The sequence below is a fragment of the Malaclemys terrapin genome, chromosome 2, assembly GCF_027887155.1.
Source record: "Malaclemys terrapin pileata isolate rMalTer1 chromosome 2, rMalTer1.hap1, whole genome shotgun sequence".
NCBI lineage: Eukaryota > Metazoa > Chordata > Testudines > Emydidae > Malaclemys > Malaclemys terrapin.
The window spans coordinates 45,293,845-45,308,910 of record NC_071506.1 but is presented as its reverse complement, the minus strand read 5'-3'; the positions used below and the strand labels follow the sequence as shown (position 1 = coordinate 45,308,910).

General features: G+C 40.6%; 2 protein-coding genes across 2 annotated transcripts in view; one reads left to right on the top strand and one right to left on the bottom strand.

Annotated features, from left to right (window-relative positions):
* The window catches only part of NECAB1 (N-terminal EF-hand calcium binding protein 1), a 128,722-nt gene extending 114,926 nt beyond the window's left edge, over positions 1-13,796 (top strand). Inside the window, exons 10-13 of the mRNA XM_054016602.1 lie at positions 2,193-2,305; positions 9,005-9,082; positions 10,106-10,197; positions 13,391-13,796. Coding sequence (XP_053872577.1) covers positions 2,193-2,305; positions 9,005-9,082; positions 10,106-10,197; positions 13,391-13,419 — 312 coding nt within the window. The 3' untranslated portion in view covers positions 13,420-13,796. The remainder of the gene's footprint in view (positions 1-2,192; positions 2,306-9,004; positions 9,083-10,105; positions 10,198-13,390) is intronic.
* Positions 3,737-15,066, bottom strand: part of C2H8orf88 (chromosome 2 C8orf88 homolog) — a 56,029-nt gene continuing 44,699 nt past the window's right edge. The window contains exon 6 of the mRNA XM_054016603.1: positions 3,737-3,814. Within this exon, the coding sequence (XP_053872578.1) occupies positions 3,737-3,814 (78 nt within the window). The remainder of the gene's footprint in view (positions 3,815-15,066) is intronic.

Below are 15,066 nucleotides of genomic sequence, written 5' to 3'. Positions count from 1 at the left end.
TTTTTGTTGTATGGTGTGTTGTTGCTGGTGAGTATTTGCTTCAGGTTGGGGAACTGTCTGTAAGTGAGGACTGGCCTGTCTCCCAAGATCTTTGAGAGTGAGGGATCGTCCTTCAGGATAGGTTGTAGATCCTTGATGATGCGCTGGAGATGTTTTAGTTGGGGGCTGAAGGTGACGGCTAGTGGCATTCTGTTACTTTCTTTGTTGAGCCTGTCCTGTAGTGATTAACACTACAAAAGTTTTTGTCTCCTGCTGCTAATAGCCCACTTTAATTGATTAGTCTCGTTAGAGTTGGTATGGCAACCCCCATTTTTTCATATGTGTGTGTGTGTGTGTATATATATATATAAAATCTTCCTACTGTATTTTCCATTGCATGCATCTGATGAAGTGGGTTTTAGCCCACAAAAGCTTATGCCCAAATACATTTGTTAGTCTCTAAGGTGCCACAAGTACTCCTTGTTCTTTTTGCTGATACAGACTAACACAGCTACCATTCTGAACCCTTAAATCAAATGTGCATGAAAAGAGATAGCCAATGATGGCACTTAGTAGACTCGAACAAGAAAAACATTAACAAGGAAAGATCAAATGAGTCATATGATTCTGGATAGCTTGATCGTGAAATAGTATAGATGCAAGTTGATCAATGAGACGACCGTACCAATAATCAAGCCAGGAAGGAATCAAAGCCTGGACCAAAGATTCCATTGCGTTGGTTATTAAGCAAGCATCATTTCTTGAAATACTGAATAAGCAAAGTAACATGTATTAATGGATGAACCAATATGCAAACTCCTTAGAATATTAGAATTATAAGCATCAAGAATTAAGGATGAAAAGGTCTGGTGTCTTCTCCACTTCCAGTTATTCTTCTAGAGTTTTACCTTTCATCAAGGTTATTCATTCTGTAGAAAGGACAAACTTTTCAAGTCAATGTATAGTTTCAATTATTATTTTCAACAGAGGGGTAGCCGTGTTAGTCTAGCTCTGTAAAAAGCGACAGAGTCCTGTGGCACTGTATAGACTAATAGACATAAACTTTCATGGGTGAATACCCACTTCATCAGACGCATGATCCGTCACCCACAAAAGCTTATGCTCCAATGTGTCTGTTAGTCTATAAGGTGCCACAGGACTCTTTGTTGCTATTTTCAACTAGTCACTTCAAAAAAATTACTATAATAACATGACCACACTGTAAATCTTTTTTGCATTTCTTTTATTTAATTTCACAAGGCCCAAATCCAAAGTGAGGAAGAAACACACTTTTTCTTCTCTACCATCTCTGTTTCTTGATTATATGTCTGAGAAAACCTGTACTGGAATATATCAAAAATAGAGTTGTATTCCATATCTTAAATCACATTAAGGTTTGGGCTTGTGAGCAACTGGGGTCAAACGGTTTTAACTTCCATATCTGGAGACTTAAGTTCAGCTTGCACATCTGCTTGCATAGTATTGATTCATCCATTGAAATGTGTTAACTTTTTTTATGAAATAAGCAACTATTGTTTCTTGACATAACAATAAACACATGAGAAACTCTGATCCAGGCTTCGGACAAGTCACACACATTTTCAAAAGTGGCCACAGATTTTGGGTGCCCAACTTGACCAGCAGCCTAGCTTGGTGCAAGAATAACCGGTAACATATGTAGGTTATTTTACTCTAAGGTGCCAGAGAACTAAAACAGTGGATTGCAAACTCTACTGGGGAATATCAGGGGGCAGGGGTGGAGGGGTTGTGTTGTTTTACATGATGGAATCATTTCTGCTGGTCTTACATTTTATAAAAGCTTATATTTACAAAAGCTAAATTTGGGGGCAAATTGGAACTGAGAGTATCCCTTTAAGATTCCTGTTCAATCAGTATTTTTTAAATTCTCTGTGCTGTTCTTGATCTCTCAGTCTGAATGTTGCATTACATTTTTTTTTCATTTAATTAAATGAAGTTGGATATACTTGATATCATGGATTTGAGGATACTCAACTTGAGAAACCTAGGGCTTGATTTTTAAAGGTGCTAAACACCCATCACCCCAATTGAAGCTGATGGGAGCTGAGCTGCTCAGCACATCTGAAATTCAGGCCATAGATTTTTCAACTTGGGATCCTGACAACTTTCTTAGTTTAAAATGTATGGAAATGATAGGAGGCACATGCCAATGAATACTGTAATATCTTCATCAGCACATAATGATTGTTCAGCGTCAAATGTCTGTGCTAGAGGAAGAACTAGAAGAATTCCGACTCGCTCTGAAACAGTATGTGGAATCTGCTTCTACTCGGACTGGATGTTTGCAGTAAGTATGATTTTATTACCATTGCGGTGTATTCTGCGTAGCACTACAGATATGAATATTTCTTTGAATGAATCTCAAACTTGGGGTGGACCAAGTTTTAACAGAGAGACTGTCTCATGGATCATCTTCTCTTCTATTGGGGAACACACATGAAGGGAGCATTGGGACAGGACTCTTGGAATAAAAGCGAGAGTTCAAAGCATATAAAATATTCTGTATATTCATATAAAATATTCATATAAAGTATTCAATGTGGGGACTTGGGCCCAGCTGTAGAGATGAAGAAATAATTCAACATATATGTTGAATAATTTGAAAAGAATCACACAATGTGTTGAATTAGTCAGTGAATAGTATTTGCCCAGCTTTTGTCCTCTGTAACAGAGAATAATTAGAAAAAGAGCTGGAAGTGAGAATAGCCATAGGATAGCCCTAGGATACTGCAGTTTCTTGTAGGGGAGGTTGTTTTGTAGCATTTTCTTAGGATCCCTGAGAAGGGGAGCTTTTGAAGAAAAACTCTTTGAAGATTTTTTTTTCTAGTGCATACCTTTCTGGGACAATGCCTTAGCAAGCTTCCTCCATCCTGATCCTGCAGTCCTGATCCTGCAAAACATCCCACAAAGACATATAAAGCTTTACCCATACAAATTACTTTGCAGGATCAAACCCTTATTTGGAATTCTTTCAAAATTGAATAAAAAAAGTTGATTTCCTGCCTGCCATAGTGTGATTGTTGTGAATTGTTGGGCTTTTTTCTTCTGCTGTACTTCTCTGTTAATCAGTCACTCTCTGAGGGCAGGTTACGCTTAAAACACTGCATCAGCGCAGCTGCACCAATGCAGCTGCACCGCTATAGAACTTTAATGAAGACGTTCTGAGCCGACAGGAGGAGCGTCTCCTGTTGGCGTAGTTAATCCATCTCCGCGAGAGACGATAGGTATGTCAGCAGGAGAAGCTCTCCTGCTGACATAGCACTGTCTACGCCATCACTTAGGTTGATATAACTAAGTTGCTTAGGGGGTGTGGATTATTCACACCCCTGAGTGACGTAGTTATACCGAAGTAATTCTGTCGTGTAGACTAGGGCTAAGTCTCATGCCTGTCTTTTTTCCAGTCAAATACGCTAGCTTCCAGCTAAACCCCAGTGAGGATACTGAACCCAAGGCAGTGCTAATCAGGAAAGGAAAGCTGTTAATAAAAACATGCCTGGAAAGTTTTATTGTGTTTTGACTCTTATTTAAGCATGGTTTAAAGTTCATCATAAAGAGAGGATCAAAAATCCCTGTAGAGAGGGAAAACAGACCAGTGAGGGCTTGTTTGTTACACTAGGCATGCTAGAGCTCAAAAAGTCTCAAAGCTACTAATCTAAAGACTGAAATCATAAGCCTCAAATTTTGTTACAATGCACCTAAACAAATCACAGAAAAAATGTTATGCCACACTACCCTTACCTGTTTGTTTGCTAAGAGGTGTCCATCCAGTGACTTGCATGCTCCACCCCTCATCCATCTGAGAAAAATTTAAAATCAGAACGTGCTCAGTAAGAGGAGAGCATTCTTGTGATGATAGTTGTGTGTTTGGGAAGGTTTTTTTCAGCATGCTGTGGGGTAATGGTGGACCTCCCTTTAAGAGGGAGAAGATCTCCAACCTATAAAAGGGTGGCTAGCTCAGTTCAAGTCAGACCAGACCTATAAAATGGAAAGGACAAATCTGACAGTTTGCTAAGTATACAATGCTCAGATAACACAGCGAGGGCAAAATATATTATTATTAGTAGTAGTATTACCATAATGCCTAGGAGCCATAGTCACTGACAAGGACCCATTGTGCTAGGTGCTGTACAAACACAGATCAAGATGGCCTCTGCCCCAAAGAGCTTACAATCTAAGTAATATATAAACAGATAGAAGCATAATGCTAGACTAAAGGCATTTGCGTTTCTTTTCCTATTATTAGAATTTATTAAAGCAATGGTTCTCAAACTTATTTGTTCAGGCTCCCCTTCTTTATGTCTGTAGTCATTTATGCCCTCATCCCCAAGTAGATATACCACCACCCAGCTCTGAAGGCAGTGCTGCGCCAGCAGCAGCACAGGAGGGTGGCAATGTGAAAAGTGATATAGACATAGCGCCCCACTGCCACCCCGATGCTGACAGCCAGAGCCCCGCTGCCTCCCCTTGAGGGATTGAGAGGAGAGCCCGAGCCCAGGTGGCGGGGTTCTGGCGGTCAGCCCCAGCGCGGTGGAGCTCTGGCCATCCTCTTTCTCCCCACCTCCCAGGTGTGCACGGCCCTTCTGGTCCAGCCCCAGCCATCCAGGGATGACAGCCACAGTTCTTTTTTAAAAAAATAAATAAATAAAAGCACACAGCTCGGACCTCACTTGACACATTCCCACACCTCTCTTGGGAGACCTGCCCCATAGTTTGAGAAGTGCTGGATTAAAGGGATGAGATTCCATCCTTGTACTTCACTAAAAAGGTAGAAACCAGAGGCTTTTTTAAACGCAGTTAGGCTTGGAAGGATTAGATTTTTATCGATAAATGTCAATTCCACCATATGCACACAGACCAACAAAAAATTTCCATCAATAATAATCAAAAATTACAGATAGGAAAAGTAAGAAAAATGCTTATGAGAACTTATTAGAGATTGATTTAAGGATATTTGCTTTGTATCTTTTGACAGGTGATGTTGGTCATTTGTTGTTTTAACAGTTACAAAGCTTTCACTTTTGAATCTCAACATCTAGTCATTAAATAATTATTGTCTGACTCCCAAATCTCCTATTATTTCCCCACAACTGTGAAAATTTAAATTAATAAAAACAAAAAAATGCTTAAACATTGATATTATTTGTTGAAATTATAAAAAATAAAAATCTAATTCTACCAAACCAACACTTAATGGACAAAATTATCTTCAGTTGAATAACAGCAAGGATGTTTAGCTCATTTTGTGTAAGTCTGTGAGCTAGTGTTTGAATCACTACCCTCTAGCCTGACAAAATTTAATGTGATACTATTTTGCCTGGGAATGAACTACAGTAGAACCTCAAAGATCCAAACACCAGAGTTACGGACTGACCTGTCAACCGGACACCACGTGAAACAAGAAGTAACCAATCCGGCAGCGGCAGAGACCAAAAAAAAAAGCAAATACTATAGTGCCTGTATTGCAACTTAAAGGTAGACACATCTGGGCTGCCTGTCCCCACCCCCACCCCCACCCCACGCCTGGGGCAGCCACTTACAGCTAGGAGGTGAAGACGCTGGGGCTGCCAGCCCAAGGCAGGCAGAGCAGGAGCACCACTGGGGTCTGCACTACTTTCACCCCCCACCTCCAGCCCCCCAGCCGGGAGGGGGACAAACTTGCAAACTCAGTCCAACCCAGGGAAAGAAGCTGCCTGCAAGGAAGCTACCAGAGCTGAGGAGGGTGCTCAGGTGCTGCTGGAGCCTGCCCTGGAGTGTCAGCTGCTGAAGCCCAAATTGTGCTTTGTTCAGAGTTACGAACATTTCAGTGTTACGGACAACCTCCATTCCTTCCATCACTCTGAGGTTCTATTGTATATAGGAAAGACACATTAAGTGACAGAAGTGGAGGAGCTGCACTATACCTCAAGATTCCATAGAAAATGAGTGACGCGGACAACACCGTAAAATTTGTATGGAAAAGAATCTCAAGTCATTAGAAGATATGTAGGATTATAATACCAGCTTCTGGATCAGGAAAAACATAGTGAGTCTGATTCTCAGCTCTGGCTGAGTAGCACTCAGGAGAGGACCCATGATGAGGAACAAAAGGCTACCTTTATGATTCACCAATTCTGGGACTGGTCAGCCCCTAGCATATGTTGGAGCAAGCTCAGGGCTGCTCTAACTTACACTTGATTTCCTATGGCTGGGGCTGTTGTTCTAGTAACAGTGAATAACCACATCTCCTTATTCTTGGACTTTCCCACTCCACCAGGAGCTGTACCATCCCAGCATTGTTCTTAAGAAAGGGGAGCTTCCTGTTTGGTGTGATCCACTGACTTTACTTCCCCTTGGCAAAGTAATGCAAAGGACCTGTAGCATGATGAAAAATCAGGTCCACTGAGTTTGTCTTGGTAAGGGAGATCAAAGTGGAAACCATATCTAGTAAAACAATAATAATGGGCAACTTCAGCTAAACACAAATAAACTGGTCATATCTCAGACTCATAGACTTTAAGGTCAGAAGGGACCATTATGATCATCTGGTCTGACCCCCTGCATGCTACAGGCCATAAAACTGTCCCTACCCCTTCCCTAGACTCTGCTGTTGGAGTCCCCAATCCTGTTTTAAGTGACTTCAATCAGCGGAGACCCTCCTGCTAGTGATCCCTGCCCCGTGCTGCGGAGGAAGGCGAAAAACCTCCAGAGGCTCAGCCAATCTGCCCTGGAGGAAAATTCCTTCCCGACCCCAAATATGGCGATCAGTAAGACCCCGAGCATATAGGCAAGAGTCTCCAGCCTGACCCCTGTCAGCCATTATACTATTTACCTACCATTGCTTGGTTTTCCTTGACTACTATGCTTTACCATTAAACCATTCCCTCCATAAACTTATCTAACTTAATCTTAAAACCAGACAGGTCCGTCGCCCCCACCGTTTCCCTCGGAAGGCCGTTCCAATATTTCACCCCTCTGACGGTCAGAAACCTTCGTCTAATTTCAAGCCTGAACTTCCCCACGGCCAGTTTATATCCATTCGTTCTTGTGTCCACATTAGTACTAAGCTGGAATAATTCTTCTCCCTCCCTTGTATTAATCCCTCTAATATATTTAAAGATAGCAATCATGTCAGAGCAAGGTTTAGAGAAGCAATAAACACTTGTTTCTTGGAATAGCTTTCTTTAAACCTGGTGAATGTGGGGCGAGAACAGTATCAATTTAGGCTTGGAGCTAGTAAAACATATTCCAACAGAACAATTATCCATCAGAGAGAGCTGATTCTATGGAATGGACATGACTCACTATAACAGACATCATATGGAAATGCAGTTGGAGAAAGAAAATATGAACTTTTTGTAATATTTGGGAATGGTTGACTATGTTATGGACAAATGTACCATCACACAAGGCCAAGAGATGGAAAAGCAAACCAGAATGGTACCTGCTACAAAAAAGAGTCCACAACATACCAAAGCATTCTTTAGTAACACTGACTGCATGCTTGTCATAAGAAAAATCCTAAATTGTTTGAAAATATAAAACTTAAAGAGCACATAGAAAAAGGAAGAACTGATTTGTTTCCCCAATTTAGCAGATATTTGGTATGCCAGTGGTGCCACCTGCTGGTCACTTTCTGATTCATTCTGGATGTTTTATTTTGTTGTGCTACTGTATGTAGTTACTGACCACCTCTTCATAGTGTACGGTGTTCTATTCTTCATGCAGCAGGAAATAACGAAACAGGGTGGATTCACTGCCTGTTACAGTTTAGGGTGTAATCTGAGCACAGTTTTCAAACAAAGAAGTAATAAAATCTCCACATCTCACATTTGGATGTTCAAATAATCTATAAGTATCCTTTTTTGCAGTGCACATCCAGTTGCCAATTTGAGCATCCAAATGCAGAATTACAAATCATATCAAGACTTACGTATTTGAAAACTAGCTCCTGAGTATGAGGTTTATAGAATGCACTAAAGCAGATGGATTGGCATATGTTCCATGGGATACTTTATGCCACCATGGATTGGTAGGTGAATCCATGGCAAACTGTCTAAGACAACTGGAGGACTAAACCCAAAAGTAGACAATACATGGGGGGGGGGGGGGGAGTTTTTTCTGAGAATGTGGGCTGTCAGACAGGGACTGTTTTTGTGTTGTTTGTTAGTACAGTAGTTAGTACAATGTGACCCTATTCTACATGTGGGGTCCCTAGGTGCTATCACAACAGAAATACATGATAAAAAGATAGTTTTAAAAAGTGTATGAGCAACAGACCAGTGACCATTCTATCTTTATGCCACATATGGCTGCTTGCTTCCAAAACACCTAAGGTCTATCCTGCTTTAATGAACTTCTCACCTCCTGGAAAACGAACCTGCACAAGTGAAGCAGCATAATTTAGGCCAAGATTTTCAGAAGTGACTAATGATTTAGATGCCTTAATTTCTGGGTATCCCACTCTGAGACACCTTACCCAGGAGGCTTGATTTTCAGAGCGTGGGTAATCAGCCCTTTCTGATAATAGGACTCTTTTAACCCGTCTCAAATTGGGCACATAAGTACTGAGGCATCTAAGTCACTACTCATTCTTGAAAATCTTGTCCTTACTTCACTTGCTCTCTGTGGCAAACACTGTATTATGCTGTTTTACTGTGCAGCACAGTTGGATTAGCTTCTATAATACTGAACCATGCTTTTTGAGATAAAGTACCCTAGCATTTGGAACAGTACGAGAAATTAATTTTGTAAATAAGAGTCCATTATAACAGTTCTAATTTTAAAGGTTATAAATAAAAATTCTGCTTAAAAATACCATGCAGTATATCACACATAAGAGTAGAAAAGAGCTCAAGTCATTAGCAAAACAGATGCCTCTAACTCCACATATTTTTCCCTCAGGAAAAATCCAGGTATATCCTTTTTACAGAAATCACTGAGTTTTGTTCAATCACTGTACAGTAGTTTGGGAAAAGTGGGCTTGCTAATTCTGTCCTACAACTCTTAGTGTTTCCATACAGAAGCTTTCAAGCGAATCCCGCTTCATCATTTATGAGTTCTGGGAGAACAGCAGTGCCTGGAATAGGCAAGTAGTGAGATTACCTTTTGCATTTCAGGTTGTTTAGAAGGTTAGAAAATAACTGCATGAAAGTATTGGAATATAAAGATATAAATATCTTTCATTAATGTACTTGATCTACTTTTCAATTAAATGCCATTAAGAATGCTTCATAACAGTTCAGCTTTTTTCTGCATTGAGCTTAAAACACTATTTGAATATCTATTGGAAAGACATGCAATAGTCTGACGTGAATAGACAGAAACTGAAGGTGGAGAGATACAGAGTTAGGAGTCATCAGAATGATGCTGGCAGAGAGCTAATGCAGGGTGGACAAGGAGCCAAAAGGAGACAGACAAGTTGCAGTCCTGCAATATACTTACGCACATGTGTAACTTTAGGCATGTGAGTGGTCACTGGTGCCTTCCCCCAAGGTTTCCCACCCCTACCACAAAAGCCCAGCAGGCTTCCAGTCACTCTTCAGGACCTTGGAGGATATCACACCCAGAGGATTTCCCACCAGCTGGAGGCAGAGATTTAGGGAAGTGGGAAGAGGTGGAGATTTTATTCTGAACTGAGTTTTATAAAAAGGATCAGGCCCACCAATCTGAAGATGGAATCCATTGTTTTGGGGTTTTCTGTAGCCTAATATCCTGCTTACAGAATCTAGTCCAATGAGTTCAGAGAAGGTGCATTTACCTTCAGCAACAGTAATAGGAAGAATTGAAAAGGCACTTCAACATCATTGGAATAGACGAATCGCCATAGAGGATCAGACCAAAGAGTCATTTAGTTCAGTTTCCAGTACCAAATACTGCCAAGGAAGATGCCAGAATGCCACTGCAGGCTGAGATGGGATAATATGCCCCATACATTAGGTCTAATCCTGGTCTCTAATAGTTAGAGATTGACTAAAGCCCTGAATCACGTTTAATATCCCTTCTGATTTTTTTTAAATTATAATTATGAATTTCTGGGCATTCTTCATAGCCATATAAATATTCAGTCCTTTTAAATCTTGTTAAATTCTCATCACTTATATGTTTACAGTCATCTCCAAATGAACTACAGCAAGACATTCCAAAGGAGTAACGTGGACTTCTTGGAAACTCCAGAACTCATGACAACTATGCTAGTACCTGGTAATTATCAAGTTTTTCACAATACTTTACTTGCTTCAATATGAAGACTTCCCATTGACTAGAATGTTCCATATGTGGAATAACTGCAGAATTTTCCCTTATTCAACACTCTTTTGTAGTTTTGCTCTCTTCTGCTCTTTTTTTTCTTTTTCATTAAGCATCATGGGTTTGTATACAGTGATACAATTGTTAAACACATCAGTAATAGGAACATACACGATACTTCCTCCTATTGGAGAAAAGGTAAGATTATTACAAATTAAGTATTAAACTAACAAATATGGTATTTTGGAATATCCAGAATATGAAGAGTTCCTTTGTAAATAGTAACATCCTGTTGCTTTGAACTGTTTTTGCACTACTGGTTTAAAAATATTTAGGCAGAAAATATGTTTGCTTTCTGATAAAGAGCTAGATTTCAATTTAATCGCATCTGCTTGTATTACATTGACCGAAAGAGTGATCTTAATTTACCACCCAATTGTGCATATTTCCTGCAACTTTTCTCCAAACTCCATTCTGAAAAGCTGAGGTGCTGAAGATTCCCAAATTACAATTAATATTATTTGTATTACAATAGCACCTAGTACTATGTGGTATACATGCACCTTATAAGAGAAACTTCCTGTCCCAAAGAGCTTACAGTCTACGTAGACAAGAACAACAATGAATGGAGCAAGCATCATTAAGTATTAAGTACTTTGTCCAAGGTCATACAGAAAATCTGTGACAGAGCTTGAAATTGAACCCAAATCTCCTATTGTAGGAATTGGGCCAGTCCCTATCCAATACCTAACCTCTAGACCACTTTTTCTCTCCAGTAGAGTAACTGGGCCAAATCCTGAGGTTTTTCCATCAAGCAAACTCCCATACACAAACTCCACTGACTTCAATGAGAGTTTGCCTGAGTAAAGAATGAGTAAACCCTAACAAAGGACTGCAGAATTTGGTTCAATAATTTAGTAATATAATGCACTATTTCCCTCTGCATGATAGCGTCAGACTACATTGTGCCAATAGCTGGACTGGAATTCAGTAAGGGTTGGAGATAGAAGAAATAGTGGTGTTCCAATCATGGCTGGGGAAAGTATGTTTAGCATCAAATCAGATCAAATGTATATATCATTTATAAATGTTTAAATATAAAGATGAGTCTGAAATTGAATTTAAAACATGATGTTTAAAGCATGCACTCTGCCTTTTAACTGGGATTTTAGTCTACAGCATTCCTCCTGGTAGATTATTACCATGACAACCAGAGTATTGCTCAACATAAATTCCTTACTCAAAAATAATATAGGAAAGTAATATTTAGGATATGCATAGTTTAATTTTCACAATGTATAGGTTATATTTTCTTTTAGAAATATATATGCCTATGTTAAGTTGTTTTTCAGTAAGTGCAGTAATTGCAGCATAAGGATCTTCATACAAATTTGTATTCAAAGGAAAGAAAAGGCTTAAGAGAGAGCAAAAATGATGGCTGTAAGGAAATTACTATATTTTATGTTACAGTCACATACAATGTAGACTGAGACCGGTTTAAAACTCAGTGAAGAATAGAAATAACTCTGCTACTAGCAACTGCAATTTTGTAATTGATGTAACCCAGAAAAGCCCAACTCAGATACAGCTCCTGCTTTTCAGTATCATCCTTTTTAACCCAATTTTCCAGCTGAGTTGACCAAGGAGATGAACTGACTTCTCCAAGGTCACATACTGAATCTGTGACTCAATAAAGATTACAAGCCTTCTCTTATGTGAGTAATCCAGTTCATGTCAATAGGAATATACTCACCAGGATAAGTACTACTCACAAGAGTGAGGGGTTTGCAGGAATGATATCTGGGATCCTCCTTGCAACACTAGCCAGTGGAGTCAGTAGATTCTGATCACTGTCATTTGACAAGGGCATCACCCTTTTGAAACCTTGACCCATGTCATGTGACTGGGTATTAATGGTAGATCAGTGATCAAGCCCACTTGCTCCAGGCTCTCTATCAGGTTGCCATGAACCGCTTAGTACCAACTTTGATGAATTCTTCTTACCCTACATTGGAAAGGGCAGAACTCCCAGCACAGTTGGAGCACTTTTTGCAACAAAACTGACACTCATGTACCTGACTGTGATGTTCATAAAGCAGGAGTCTGGCCTCAGCACTGGCTCAGCGAAGATCAGTGCTTCATGATGCATTCACAGTGCTCCACCTCATTGCCCATACAATTCCAACTGCTTAAGTGTGGGCAGAGAGATGCAGGCTGCTATTTGGACTCAGATGGACCAATGGAATCAGCTGATTCCAAATACTTTTTCACTACAGAGAAGTACAAAGGCAGTGAATCTACAAGAGAGGATCCAGTTCTTATGGAAATAGTCCACGACCACTGATTTTGATTTAAAACTGGGACAGGAATCTGCAGGAATCACAACTGAGAGTTTCCTGGGTCAGGTACTTTTGCCCAATGAGGCTGTTGTTCCTCACACCCTATTTTAGATCAGCTGATGAAGAAGGTGGACAGACACCTCACTCAGCTACCCTTGCTTTGAAGGCATTGCGAAAGAGTACATCTTCCCCAAGGTCAATCACCAGTTATGTCCCCCATCCTCCATGCAAGAGCCTTGCAGTGGAGAGACCATAGCTAGAGGGAAGACCTACTATGTTACTGGTACCATACAACTGGATGTTGAGCCGTGGGATTGGGATTCATTTGGACAAACTGTTTACCAAACCACTGTTGCAGTCTTAAGCATTATAGAAAACTAGACTTTCATGGCCAAAGTTGGGTGGATCTAAGAAAAGAAGCCTCCGTTCTGATCAATTTCCTTCTCCAAGGCAAATATTGGGAATTTAAGAAGCTAGACTACAAAGGTGTAAATTATTGCACTAAAAACCCTCTCTCCCTCCTCCACTGTTCTGCTCAGCTCCCCCACCAACTTCTCCTGGACTACCACTCTCCTCCCCTGATTAAGCAAGTTCTGTCCTAGAAAATGCACATCTCCGATTATCTTTGGTGGGAACTGAACACAGAAAGAACAGTTTAATACTATTTCTTTAGACTAGCAGAAGAATAGATTATAGATAATCTATTTAGGGTTTCAAGAAAGGGTTTGGGGGAGAAGGGAGGAAGACAGAGGAATACTGTAAAGATAAAATAAAGATTGGTCAGTAAATTTTTTTTTTTTCCTTTTCAGCTTCATGGTGGGTCCTGAACAACAACTAGAAGCTTTTATTGTGCGTCCAAGTAATGGTAAATGTTATATTTGCATTCAAACAGCATCCATACACCAGTCAATAGGTGCTACAGTTAATGGTCTGTGATGTAACATTGTTTATCACAGGCACAATCTTTTCCATTTTAAAATATGGAAAAATTATGTACGTGTTATATTCTCTCCTTGTGACTATTTTGGTGAACCATTTTTACAAGCTTACGTAAGGACACTTGTGGCCCTGCTAAATTGCCAGGTGTGTGTGTGCGCGCTCAAGGCAGCCAAATTATTGTACAGAAATACGTCTCATAGAAATGGTCAGTGTATGTGAGTGTTAAGTACTGGTTTTGACTGCTTTTATCTTTATGTTAATAAATAGTTACTCCAAGCTTCCACATTGTTCTCTTTTCAAAGAAAATGGTATAACATTCCCATTTTCATGAGTTTCTAATTTTCTCTTTTAAATAGAAGTCACCAGGCTATGCGGTGTATTCCATGCTGGCAACTCTGCCTGCTAGCACAGAACCTCATACATGTATATATTAAGTCATTCAGAAGAGTAAAGGGCTGCTGCCTCCCCAGCAGGATTAACAGAATCAGAGAAAAGTAGGGCTGGAAGGGATGTCAAGAAGTCATCATGCCCAGGCCCCCGCTGAGGAGGGACCAAGTAAATCTAGGCCATTCCTGACAGGGTGTTTGTCCAACCTGTTCTTAAAAACCTCTAATGATGGGGATTCCACAGCCTCCCTTGGAAGCCTATTACAGAGCATAACTATCCTTCTATTTCAAAATTTTCCCTAACATCTAACCTAAATCGTCCTTGCTGCAGATTAAGCCTATTAATTCTTGTCCTATCTTCAGTGGATATGGAGAACAACTGATCACCATCCTCTGCATAACAGCCCTTAACAGATGTGAAGACTTATCAGGTTCCCTCCCCCCATCTTCTTTTTTCAAAACTAAATATGTCCATTTTTTTTAACCTTTCCTCATGGGTCAGGTTTTCTACACCTTTTACCATTTTTGTTGCTTTCCTCTGCACTCACTCCAATTTGTCCACCTCTTTCCTAAAGTGTGGCACCCACAACTAGACACAGTACTGGAGCTGAGGCCTCACCAGTGCTGAGTAGAGCAGAACTTCCCCTTGTCTTACATACTACACTCCTGTAAATACACCCCAGAAAGTAATTAGCCTTTTTTTCATGATTGCATCACATTGTTGACTGGTATTCAATTATAACCTCCAGATCCTTTTCAGCAGCACTATCACTTAGCCCAGGGGTCTCAAACACCCAGCCTGCAGAGCCAGTTCTTGCAGCCCGCCAAAGGCACTGACTCCCCCTCTCTGCAACTCCCCCTTCCCCATTCCTCCCTCCCAGCGCGCTGCATCCCCACTCCTCTACCTACCTCTCAGCGCTTTCCACCGCCGGTGCTTAGGCTTTCCGGGAGAAGAGGGGGAGGAGCGGGGACACGGTGTGCTCAGTGGAGGAGGCGGAGAAGGGGCGGGGATTTGGAGAAGGGGTTGGAGGATTCTCTGCGACTTGAAGTCTTTAAATCACAGGATTTGGGGACTTCAACAGCTGAGTCAAGGGAAAGGGGGTGGGTCAGCTTTTGTGGCCTGCATCATGCGGGAGGTCAGACTAGATGATCATAATGGT